The sequence below is a fragment of the Ischnura elegans genome, chromosome 12 (assembly GCF_921293095.1).
Source record: "Ischnura elegans chromosome 12, ioIscEleg1.1, whole genome shotgun sequence".
NCBI classification, from domain to species: domain Eukaryota; kingdom Metazoa; phylum Arthropoda; class Insecta; order Odonata; family Coenagrionidae; genus Ischnura; species Ischnura elegans.
The window spans coordinates 7463948-7477260 of NC_060257.1; the positions used below are offsets into that span (position 1 = coordinate 7463948).

General features: G+C 39.1%; 1 protein-coding gene across 1 annotated transcript in view; it reads left to right on the plus strand.

Moving 5' to 3' along the window:
• Positions 1 to 1160: 1160 nt before the first annotated feature.
• LOC124168988 overlaps positions 1161 to 13313 on the plus strand; it is a 153578-nt gene continuing 141425 nt past the window's right edge. The window contains exon 1 of the mRNA XM_046547417.1: positions 1161 to 2503. Coding sequence (XP_046403373.1) covers positions 2477 to 2503 — 27 coding nt within the window. The 5' untranslated portion in view covers positions 1161 to 2476. The remainder of the gene's footprint in view (positions 2504 to 13313) is intronic.

Consider the following 13313-nt stretch of genomic DNA (forward strand, 5'->3'; position numbering starts at 1 on the left):
AAGTTGTAATTCCAATTAATGTTGTATAAATTGGACTTGATAATGCGCCAATGAATTAATTTGACGTAATTAATAGTGAAATTTGACATTGATTTAGTATTTTTCGTCAGAAGCCGGTGGTTCAACGTTTATAATGATACATCATTTATTGCTGTACGTGCAGTATTAACGGAGCATACCGATGGCTAAGTTTTAACAGCACGTATCTCAAAAATAGAAACTTTTCAGAAGAGCAACAAAAAACGATTATTTTTTTTACTTGCACACTGAAATTAAAAACGAAAAGTTCATAAAACTGAGAAAGAAGCATTCGTTTGCCAACAAATTGTTGTTTTTTGGCTTGTATTTTATTTTTTTAGTGTCACTGCACTTTGTTTAAGATACCTGTCTCAAACTGGCCGAATTTAAGATACGTGTTGTTAGAACTTAGCCATAGATATGATGACAGAATGACAGAAAAAGACCTTTTTGTGAAAATAATATATATGTAGAGATACGTGAAAATCGTACTTTCATTTTTATTTTATCGCACTTTCAATAACAGTTTATCGCATTTTGTAGCGTCTATTTTTTATTTTCATAATGAGGTAGATGACGACCAGATGTAGAGAAACACAGTTATATGACAAAATACAGAATATGTTAAATAATTATGTTGTAGGATAATAACAAATAAAGGAATAAGACGTATAGTGGCGGAGGTGTAGCTTGCCCGCTGTAGTACGCGGCCACGTAAGAGTCCCAGTCAACCCAGTGGCCAGTCGCTCAAATGCTTAAAGCGGGTAGTGTCGGCGGAGCATTTAAACTGCGCTCGGCACAAAATGTACGAATTTTGCCGTCGAAAAGGTAAATTTGCGTAAAAATATCATATAAGTCCAGTCATCGCATCTATGTCGCATTTATTTGCGCACATATACACAGGTATATGATATTAAAAATGTATCGCATGATGATACTGACCTTTCATTGTCAGTATCGCCCAGGGCGAGTTATCGAAGACGTGGGGTTAGGGAGATGCATCATTCGCGAGATCTCTCCTTTCTCTGAGGGGGGGGGGGGGCGGGGCGTTTGCCCTCCCCTCCGGTGAAAAGGACTTCCCCTCCATAGCGGTCGCGCAGACTAGCTTTTCCACTTGCCCACAGTCCGCATTGCTCCGCGGAGGTGATCTGTCCTGCTCCGTCTCCCTCGGCAACCAAACAACGACAATGCACGGCCTACCACTCGGCTGAATACGGCCGGACAACTCGCGACGCGCACCGCTCATCTGTTATTTTTCGTTTCATTACTAATCGGTCGTTAAAATCACCGACTAGAATACGACTGACGGCCACTGTTGTCGAAGTGTTTGGTCAGTGACACAGGATATAGAAGTTCTCCGGCTATCAAGTGAGTTACTGGACCGCGAGGTGTATACCAGAAGGTACAAGAATCATCGTTTTGCTATATATCGACGCAAGTTTCGCTGTTTTTCGATTTTGGTGACTATTGTGCCATCAAGGTTATATTCTGCAGCTACGACTAGAAAAATAGTGGTGGTCCTGAGCAGACCGTAAAAACTATCTTGATTCAACTGTGACTATCGAGTGATACTTACTTTTGGTGCAAATCTGACGGATCAAAGAAATAATTTTGTGGTACTCTACTTTAATAGCCCATTCGTTTTTCGATGTAAATGTTTACTCCGATTCCTGACGTACACTGTACGCACATTATCGACCAAGTAGTTGATCGAAAACGCTAGATAAAGGTCATCGGCTATCACCGTGAATATAGATAGTGTTAACTGAAATTTGGAGGCAAATGTGACGAAAAACGAATCCTTTCCGCTGTATTTTTGTCTAGTGTGAGGCTTACCGTGGGCTGTTCGTTTCTGCGTGTGAACGTAGAGATAGCCGTGCGAGGGATATATGGCTGTGCTCATATTTGCAGTTCGATGGATTGTAACGACGGGGTGCAAGTTCTTCTGCCATTAACATTGAGTCAATAACTTTGATTTTGAATCTCACTTCAAAAATTTCTTTATAATCCCCATTCCTTTCTTTTATACTGGGTATTTCGTGGCATAGCACAAAACTAGGGATACAACGTGCTGTGAAGATAAAAGACAAGGCATTCAATATCGTCTACAGCCAACAAAGTGAGTTTCTCGTGAGGTTGCGTGTGTTTTGTTACTACCCGAAGTGTGTGAACCAATAACGCGTGGGTGGGTTCCGTGGAATTCCATTCGGTTTTTTTTCTGAAGAGCGCTTTTCACCTTATTCTGAGTGGACACCGGTGGTGTTGTCTGGGGTCTACCTCCGGTCTCCGCCCGGGGCGACTGCATGCAATCTTGCCCCCACTGGCCCAGGCAGACGGATCCTGCGAGGGGTGATCGACCTTAAAGGAATGACTGTACCGCGAGCCGATGCTCCATCTCCTGTAATCATCATCCCTTAGCGAGACGTGAAGGATAACCTCGAGTTTCTCAGCATCCGCCATGCTTCCGGATTGTAATCGCACAAGGGTAAGGATGCTTCTTTGCTTAGAACTGTGCGTTTGTAGCCGTCACAGCTCTATTTTTTTTCTTTTTGCAAAAATAGGAAACACGTGAAATGTGATATTGCTCTTTCCCGGCGTATGATACTGTTGAAGTCTTCTCGGGTTTTCAAACGGGTGAATTGATTGTTGAGACGTTTCGATGGCTTCCTCTGCCATGACCTGAAGACGATGGCAGAGGCAGCCATCGAAACGTCGCGTCGGCTTACAATCACCTCACCCGGTGGATAACTCGAGAAGACTTCATCATGAAGCATACGATTTTCCGAAGCCCTTCACGTCCATTCGCCGTATCAACTATTGCATTAACCAACAATTATATCGCCGCTATCTTCCTTAGGAATCACTGCCGTCAATTTGGGTAATTTTGGGCTAAACACGTAAAAATATTTATAGTTCTGTATTTAGGATAATTTTATTTATATTTTATTATTTTAGAATTTTATGTTTCTCTAGAACTGTGCATTTTTAGCTGTTATAGCTCTTTTTCTTCTTTTTGAAAAAATAGGACACATATTAAGTCCTTCATGTTCATTCGCCGTATGAACTATTAAGGTAACCAGCATTTACAAGTATATCGCTGCAATAGGAATAACTGCGGTCGACTAGGGCAACTTCGGCTTAGAGACGTAAAAAGATTAATAGTTCAGTATTTTGCCATTTGAATTGAGTACGTTCTTGCATCAATCAGCAGACAGCAGTACTGGCCTCATTCCTGAATTCATTTGGGTTTTAGTTCCATAGAATAGAAGGCATTTTGGACATAAAATGGTTAAGTATGTGCATTGATACGTAGCAAAATTAATAGTATTTTTCTAGAGGAATGTCTTTTTATTTTTCATATTTCCCGAATGAAATAAATTGACAGTTTAAATCAAGAAATAATTGAAAACAGTATAGTAAGAGATATGTTGTGAGGATTTTCTTTGCCCCAACTCATGGTTTAGAACTAGATTTGCATGCTTTTATGAGGCGGCCAAAGGTACTCCAATTCAATATAATTATGGCCCAAATGTTTGAAAAAAAAATACTGTATTTTTTAAAAATAGTTCAGAGACAGCCTTAAATGGAAGGTAAATGGTCTGTCAATAATTTTAGCCACTTAGCATACATTTTTTAATAAATTTAAAATTATATAAGTTTTTTTTTCCAAGAGATCGTGAAAAGTTGGGCCAAATTTACCCGATTTGACGGTATATTAAATAACTCGTTTTTTCGATGCTACACGTAATTCCCAGCTAGCCACCTCAATGGCCGCGTGGCGGGGATTGATAGGACACAATTTACAAATGCTAGTTTGAACATTTTTAATGAAATTTTTTGGAAATTAAATTACTGGCAATGATTTAATTATTTTTTATTCCTTCGGCCCGCATAAATGTGCGAAGTATATAATGTGGCCCTTACATTGAAATGTTTGGAGACCCCTTTTCTATATCATGAATACGGGGATAATCAAACTCTTCTAATGTCAAACAACTGGTGGCCCCTTTCGCACTGAACTAGCAGGCCACCCAGCGTTGCTCGAGAAATACAGAACCCAGAGAAGTGGGAACTTCGGAACTGGAAATTCATGGTCTTACGGTATGATTTTTAGACAAGCTGAACATCAAAAAATGGAAAAAAATATTTCCGTATAACGCGCACGGGATCAGCTTATATCCCGCTCTACAAAATTGGTCGTGAAGTACATGCGTAGTAAGTCCGTACATGCGTAGACGAAAAGCGTCTCGTGAACTCAAACCCCAGCAAAAGGTTTTCACCTAGAGGATTAATAGGTAAGTGCAGTATTGATGAAAAATTTGTCGGGATTCCCACAGGGTGTGGTATTGGGTTAATTCTCCCAACGTTTCAACGGCTGAGTCTGCCATCGTCTTCAGGGGTTTACTCTTAATGGTTCTTTTTACGGTACTAAAAAACAGTAAAAAATACTGGTAATGACTTTAGTTAGTTAATTAATTTTTTAATTTGACTAGTATTTTAGTAATAATTTTGTTATTATTCCTTTTTAATTCTAATGAATTTAATTAAATATTTCTAAAATGTTCCGAGTACCTTTTTCTGCAATAATCATCTGTGTTTTAACTATAAAAATAAACCTTTTTTTGGAAGGAAATACGGAAGTGAAATTTTCTAGCTTGAATTATAATAATAATAATGTTTATTCAACGGAATTTCCTCCTTTTTTTAGTACCGTATAAAGTACCATTAAGAGTAAACCCCTGAAGACGATGGCAGACTCAGCCATTGAAACGTTGGGAGAATTAACCCAATACCACACCCGGTGGGAATCCCGAGAAATTTTTCATCGATCTCTACGCCGGGAAAACCTAAAATTTTAAGTGCAGTATTGTGTGAGTTATTTTTTCCCTCTGAGCGAGTGAATAGGTGTGCCTATCTAGCAGGATTTCCAACCACGGAAGTTGTACGACGTGACGTAACAAAAGGTATTGAGAAAACGACGCGTCGGTCGCAATCGAAAGTTGCCCTTTAGGGTTTGAGATGCACCTATGTACTAACTTTGGCCGCAATCCGTGGAAACTTAAAGCGGACAGACAAACAGACATCCTCTTTTATATGTATAGATGAGCATATTAGATGAAATAATTTCTTTTACGGTAGCAACGATGAGCAGTGCAAATGACCCTGTTGTCGACGCGCCCGTTAAATCGTATTACTACTACTACAGCGTCCGGAAATCCTCAGGTATTGCCCATTTGAAACTTAAACTATTATTCGCTCCGCTATGGCGCCCTAACGAGAATCCAGAATTCCTCATCAAGCCACGGTGCTTCCGGATGGCAATCGGACAACGGTAAGGACGCACCCCCACAGAGAATTGTGCGTTATTAGCTGTTACCCCTCTTCTTTCCTTTGTAAAGGTAGGAAGAGTGGATTTTCCAATGCTAACCCATGTAATAATTTTGTAATTAATCATTTTTAATTGGCTATCCTAAGAAGGGTAGGTACGAGGCATTCATTAGGACATCATGTCTCAAGATGTGGCCTATAAGGTTATTTCATCTTCTTATTAAGGTTTTCATGAGGCCTCCCTTCTCTCGTACCGACTCTTCTTAGGACTTTCAAGTGATTTATTTCCTGCGGCAGGCTCTCCTCATCTGCGATGCGTTTGGCTCGGCGAAAAAGTGAAGTCAACGCTGCACTTCGTTGAGATGGGTGATGGGGGCTGATTCCGTTAAGATAAATATCCGTATGCGTTGGCTTGCGGTATACTCTGTGACTTAAGGCTTCCGTCTTCTTTTCTGCAGATTAGGATGTCGAGGAATAGGAGGCACCTATCCTTTTCCATTTCCATACTAAATTGAATATTGGAATGGAGGTTATTCATGTGCTGTAGGGTGTAGCGTAGTGTATTCACGTCTCTTGTCCATGTGGCCACACGACGAAGGTATTGTCGACATGGCGGAAGTAATATTTCGGTTTGAACTTGGCCGTCGATAGGGTCCACTCCTTAAAATTTTCCATGAAAAAATTTTCGATGGCTGGTGAGAGAGGAGACCCCATTGCTACACCGTCAGTCTGCTCGTAAAATTCACCACGAAACTGGAAGTACGTCGTTGTGAGGACATGTTGGAAAAGGTTGATAATGTTTACATTGAAGCGCGCACTATAGTATTGTTATGAATTGATATTTAAAAAGAAGACGAATGCATAAAAATACATAGATATATTGGGGACAACATTTTTATGCAAGAAGAATGAAAAAATCAAAGTTACCACAGTATAAGTTACAATTAGTCATTGCTCTGTAAATAACTAGGGTTTTGGAGTAGTTGGATGGCTGATAAGGGATAAATTAATTGAATGGATGTTTGGGAATTGGAAAGTTATTAAAGGTACTATAGCAGGGGATTTTGTCTAATTTTGTGTATATCATTTTAGAAGAGCATTCTACGATTTGAGAGAGTTTTGCAAATTCAAACATTGTTCATAAATAATGTCATTATGTTGTTTTTTAGTGAGCAATTTTAGAAATTTATTTTGGATCCATTCAAGAGCAGGAGGTGCAAGTGATCTGAAACAAACTATAAAGAGCCTGAACATTTCAAATCAGAGCGTGTGTCGAATTGCGTTGTAAAATGCTTTTTTTGTGATAGAAAATTGGGAATTTTAAGAGACCATATTACTCCTTCCAGAAAAAGCGCTTCGTCCGCATTGATGGACACATTATTTGCTCAAGGCTTCTGATCTCTCACTCAGTGATTTACCTCTAAGTTTGGCATTTGTCCGACCTAGCCAATGCAGCGATTATTTACATTGCTGTCACTATCTCTGATTATTCTAGAATTATAACGAAATCTTAAATCTCTCTCCTCTGTAGTGTATTTCTTTAATCCTTCTCCCATGATAAGACGACGGTAATTGAAGTATACTTTACGTGTCATCTGGGAGCACGTCCTCCTTGTATCTGCTCAGTTGATTCAGCCTATATTTCGTTCTTCGCTTAAGTGGCGACTCCCATCCAACGCACTGCCCTCGCATTGAAGTAATATTCACGTTAACCTTGAAACAACTTGGTGCCAGTGTATATCTGAAGGTTGATATTTTATCCAAAGGTCAGGGAGGGGTGAAATTTTTCGTTGCCAGGGGCGATGCACAGGGAGTTAAGGGGACGTTTTAAGCCTTAATCAGGCCTCCCCTTTTCCCCAACGATATTTAGTCCGCACTGAGCTCTATCCTCACCTATACCATTCGCCTTCATCTACATCTACTTACTACCCCGCAAGCCGACTGAAAAGGCGTGTGGCAGGGGTTGTAGTACCCCAGCCGTTTACGCATAAAGAGGAAATGCTCTAACGAAATTACGACTGGCATTTATTGAAGTCCTTCATGGTTCGGGGGAAAAAGGAATTCGCATATCTATCTGTTCGGCAAAACATCTCTCTTAATTATCGCTTCTGTCGGACCTGGAAATATAGTGGGGCTCGAATATTATGTTCTCTGTGTCGCTCTTTTAAACCACCGAGAGAGTTTTTGAAGATTTTTGACTTTTAATTTTTCCCGTTACAGCGCCTTACTTTTAAAGATATATATGTTTATTTATATGCATTCATCTGCCCGAATACATCACTATTAGGCCTTTTTATCTTCGAGTTGCTGATGTTAGGTTTAAAATATGGGATGGAGCCTTGGGGCACCCCAAACGGAAATCCTCGAAGTGCAAGGTGGACCAGGAAAAGGAACCAAATCCCCTACCCTGTCCACGCGACTGTGGCCTAGTCTGGGGCAAGCTCTACCCTCACCTTTGTGTTGAATCATTGAGCGAGAGTGAGCTTAGTGCAATAGGTGCTTTCTGAAACGCCCTTACAAGGATTATCCTCGTTTATAATGTCAACAGTTGATGGTTATTATGGCTTTTGTAATAATAGTAATAACAATAATAATGATTTATTGACTACCAATATTTTGATTGAACAGCTTATAATTAAAAAGGAGAGACGGCTTCAGGTGGACCAGAATTGAGCCACCATAAAAAAAATAATTCAGTAATTATTAAAGAAGTGTTGTTAAAGAAATAACATCAAAATAAATGTTCAGTCATTTCTCGAGAGAAAAGCCAGTCTTTGGCAAATCTTAACATTTTATCAGGTAGTTTAATTTGAGCGGGCAGTAAATTATATCTTTGGCCCCATGTAGGGAAAACAATGTTTATGTAAAGTTAATATTGGTCTGTTTGTTACAATGATTGCCTCACTCTTTAATGTATATTTACATTTATCAGATACCCTCGACATACTGTCGCTTCTAGCATAAAACGATTTTGAGACTTAAAATAAAAAAAATGCCTTATTGGCAACAAGTTGAGGGCCACGAACAACGGAAATGAGTGTTTATAAGAATTTCTGGACGATATTACTCGAATTATTATTTTTTTAGAAACGAGTGCGCTCTTTAATGTTTTCATGCATACACTGTCCCAGTTGATCACACCATAAAAGATTTTGGAATGAACAAGAGCATGATGAATGTTTTTTTTGGCGGAAGTGGACATTTTTTTCGTAAGAAGTAGTTTAGACAGGGCTTTTCTAAAGGATTTTTTCATTGTAAACAGATGTTTATCCCAGCGTAGATTACTGTCCAAAATTACTCCCAAATTTGTCATTTGATAAGGCGTTAAGATAGTTAGAGTGGCATCAGCTGAGGTTAAGTGATGTACTTGTTCTACCTATTATTTACACAAAAGAGTCGCAAAGAAATTAAACAAAAGAAAACACAATTATGAATGAAATTTGAGTATACTTTTGTACCTCAGCAAATGAAAACGTCAAAAATAATTTTTAATGGGTATTTACATTAGTCACCTTGACTAAATATTTGCACTCTAAGTGGTAAATTTAAATATATTTATTGATAAAATGTATGTAGCACGTACGTAAAAGGAGGGGTACTAAATACATTTGCGTAATGTAGGCGAAGCCGGTGTAGTGGCTTTCGTTTTACGACGCTGGTACCAGAGATCTCAGCGGCCATCGTGCCAGTTTTAGGCAGTCTATCGCATATATCTTTCTTATTTTATCACGAAATTATACCTTCCCATACATATTTATATTTGCCGCAACGTTTTTGTGCCCTATGAATGTCATCTCAACGACCTCTTGTTACAAACAGCTTCTCTGGCGTGAAAAAACCGCATTTCTCCATGAGAGCCCATGTTAAATATTCCTAATTGTAGCATCAAATATCTCAAACATGGCGCATGGGAATCCATTTGTCTTTGGATAATTTGAAGCGCGCCTTTCAAAGACTATGTGGCCATCGAGTTGGTTTCATCAAATTCTTGTTACTTTTGTCGGCGGCAACAATTTGAGGACCGCGAAATGGTCGAGCGAAAAGGACGAGTGAAATGAAAGAGAAATTTGTAATGTAGTCCACGAAAGCATTCCTCTCTCTCTCTCTTTCTATGTATTTCCCACTGTCCTTCGCCCACTCAAACTCCTCTCAGAAACATTTAATGACCACACCCACGGCGGCGGCGGTGTGAGAATGAAATGCCCGCCGAGTGGCCTTGCAACAAGTGCCGGGCACGATTCCAACGCAATGCAAACTCAGCCGAGGGATTTCTTTCGCCCATATTTCTATACTCATTGATGCCTCTATCTATCCTATTTAAAGGGTGCGGCAACGTAATTTCCTTTTTTCCAAACTTATTAAATCCCATTATGTAGATCATAAATTATTTTTCTTGTTTTTTTTACAATTTAGGCGCGTATCCAATGTTCTGTTCCACACATTTTTAACACTTTGCGTGCTATGGTCGTAATATTGCGCCACTTGAAATCCATCGATTTTTGCAACAGGCGTTATATTCCGCCATCCGTCTTTTGAAAAAGCTAAGTTTGACATTGTTTAACGATTTGGTACTAACCTTTAAATATAAAAATGAAAAAATAAAGCAAAATTCATTCGTTCAATTGTATTAGGCTCAACTATGTGGAAGTTAATACTCGAAAATGAAAAGGAGACTTCGTTGATTTCCACGAATTTCGTCCGTATGACATGTTTCGAACCATAGAGGTCATTATTCCATACATTATTAAATAATGACCTCTATGGTTAGAAACATGTCGTACGGACGAAATAAATCGGTGGAAATCGACGCAGTCTCCTTTTCATTTTCGCAAAATTCATTCTTTAAAATGATAACAATCACCTATTCCTCGCATCAAATGTTGGTTGTTAAGGAATAACACACAAGTATTGAAAATTGACAGCATTGGGGTACAGATACTAAGATCAGCACGGTAGGTGTTAAAAAAAAAGCCAGGTAGGTGACGTCCCCCATTATCCAGTCACCATGCAAACCGTTTTCTGGCGATTGTCATGTCTGTTACCAGCATATCGGGGGTTATGCTGGCCCGAATGTTGGTATTCGAAGCTTGCGGGGTCCATGAACTGTGCACGTAAACATAAGATATCAAAAAATTCCATAGAATAAATCGCAAGGGGCCAAATCGGGAGAGAGGGCTGGCCACTCCAAATCGCCCCTGGTTGAGATGAAGCGCTCAATGTGGGAAGTGTTCCTTCAAAACAGCCGTCTATGCTCTTGAAGTGAGAGCCGAATGAACGACGCATGATGGCGATGGAAGTTTGCAGAAACAAAACTTTGTAGTCACGCCTCTCGAACGAGACTACTGGCGCTCCGATACGACATCAAATGACTGAATGGTGCGCATTTTAAAAAAGAAAGTTATGTTGCCCCACCCTGTAAAAGCTAGCTATTAACATATTTAGATATGACTTGAAACTAATTATTGAATAGTGGTGCGAAATGACCAAGCCGTCGACGGACTAATTTTTACATTGTAATTCTACTACTTCTTCTACTGAAATCTCAATCATATCGTTCGTTAGATAGAACTTTTTTCTGGTTTGCGCCTGGGTGAGAAAATCTATGAGATTTCGGGTTCCGACTCGTCACACATTCAGTTCAGTTCAACAAGGTTTATTTCGCGAGATTGACAATACATAAATTATAACAGGTAACAGGATAGCAATATAATATATATATCGCGAAGCTGCTTAGGCTTGCGCCTCTTCAGTATGATGCATGTGTCTTTATGACCAATATCACTTTTGTATATGTTAAGTTTATTTTCTGTTTTTAAGTTCATTTGTTGTTTGTTTTGTTTATTTGTGAGCATGTTTGTTTTTATTTTGATTTATTTTATTTCTTTGTTTGAGACGATGCTATGGGGATAAAAGATAAACAATGAATTGTTAAGTAGAGAGCCATCTTGAAGTGGATGTAACATAGGATTGAGAATAAAACAGAGTGCCAAGTGATACTTACATTGAATTTAATCGCTGTGATACGTTAAGTACTACTGGGGTTGAACACTGGTACGGGAGTGGTATTGGCCTGGCATTTACCCTAAGGACGGCGGGAACGCGTCAAACCGCCGTCAAACCACCACGGTGCAATAAACTGTGAAATATTAACGTGCCAAGGATAAACTACGTTAACATAATAACAAGGACAGACACATTCACAAATAAAAATAACTAAATAGTCTCTGCTCCTCCTTCACTGGTATTGAAATTGAAATTTATTCCTTGTAGAATATACAGAACTTGAGTAATACAAAATTTTCACATAAAACAAGGAACATTAGGTCCCCCTTACGATAATCCCTGTTTGGAAATAACCGACTCTTCGAAAGTCGCTCTTTTAAGATATTAGCTACATAACACAAAGTACATAACACACTGCAGTTTTGCTGGATCACAAAAACATAATTTTCTTGAATTCAATCTATTACATTTAAAGGAAAAATCTCTCTTAGTTTAACAAGATGTTTGATGAGGCAAGAAAGTAAATTTAAAATCTAAACATTAGTAAATCAGGAAAAGAAACTGATTTTTTCTGGAACACAAAAAACTCGATACAACAACAATATATCAGAGAATAACCTTTACTCAAACTTTTTAATCAAGTACTCCACCTCCTTGTTTTTGAATAACCAATCTTTAACAAATTTTAGGAAACTTCTCTCCTTTGTTACACAAGATATATGATGAGGCAAGGAAGTAAATAATTTTGGGCCTGAATAAATAAATGATCTTCTAAATATTTCGTTATTTGGTTTTGGAATGTAATGTTTTGAATTTGATCTTAGATTATAAATTCTGGGTTTTACATTTTCTCCTCCATATAAATAAATAGTCTCTGCTCCTCCTTCTTCACTGGTGTAACTGACCTCTTACATAAAATCAACTGATTTGGGCGTTACTTGGTGGAACGATGAAATGTTCATTGTGAATCAAAACACAGTACTATTCCACAAACTTTTATTTTGACAGTCTACTAGTTACCAGTCTACAGATACATATCAACAGTCACTTTAGAGCCTAACTACGCTACTTATTATTATGATAATCCGACCAACCGTCCACGGTTACCTGGTGACCTGTTTTTTTAAAACGCAGTGGGAGGACCCACGGGCCTTTTTTAATTTGGCACTTTTCGTTGCCCATCGCACGAATTCGGGCCAAGATTATTATAAACGCCTCTCCGTCTCTCCCGTCATTTATTTTTTAATTCTCACTTTGTTCCGCCGCGTTCCGGTTTTTCTGCGATTAGCAGATGTAATCTCCGAGCATCGGATGCGCGTTACGAGCGTCGGGAACCTTTAAATTCTCATCGGCGGCCGCGGTGTGGGAGAGAAATGACTGGGGGCCACTGTTCCGAGACGCGGAAAGGAGGCTGACGCAGGAAATTAAGACGCTTTTTGCTTTTTTTGGTTCTGGACCTGCTCGCCGACGCATTAACGGTTATATCCTACCAAGTTGACCACGAGCGGAGCATCTGCGTCCGCTGCTTCGGAAAATTCATGATTCTGAGGATTATCTGTTTATTACGGTCAACTGGGATAATTTTGGACGAGAGACTGCATACAGGAGGCCCAATTCCATTGCATGAGAGACTGCAATTGAGGAGGCACAATTCCATTGCACGGAAGGCTGATTTCTGTTGCCTCTTCGGTCGCATTTTAATCATTAATTTCACAAATGTCCGCGGCGCGGTAATGAGTCCACTTTTATCCAATATTTTGCGGTATAATGCAAGGAATAACATTGAAAAGTAATTAATTTGATAGATAACATCGTCATGTATATATATTTAGGTTAACACACCTAATTATATCTTATTACTCGTGAAACTCGGATCAATTTGTCCGTCAGCGACGCGAGTGGCGACTTTTGTTAACTCATTTAAAAGCGTGGTGTGTGACAACACATTTAGAGGCAGACTTGAG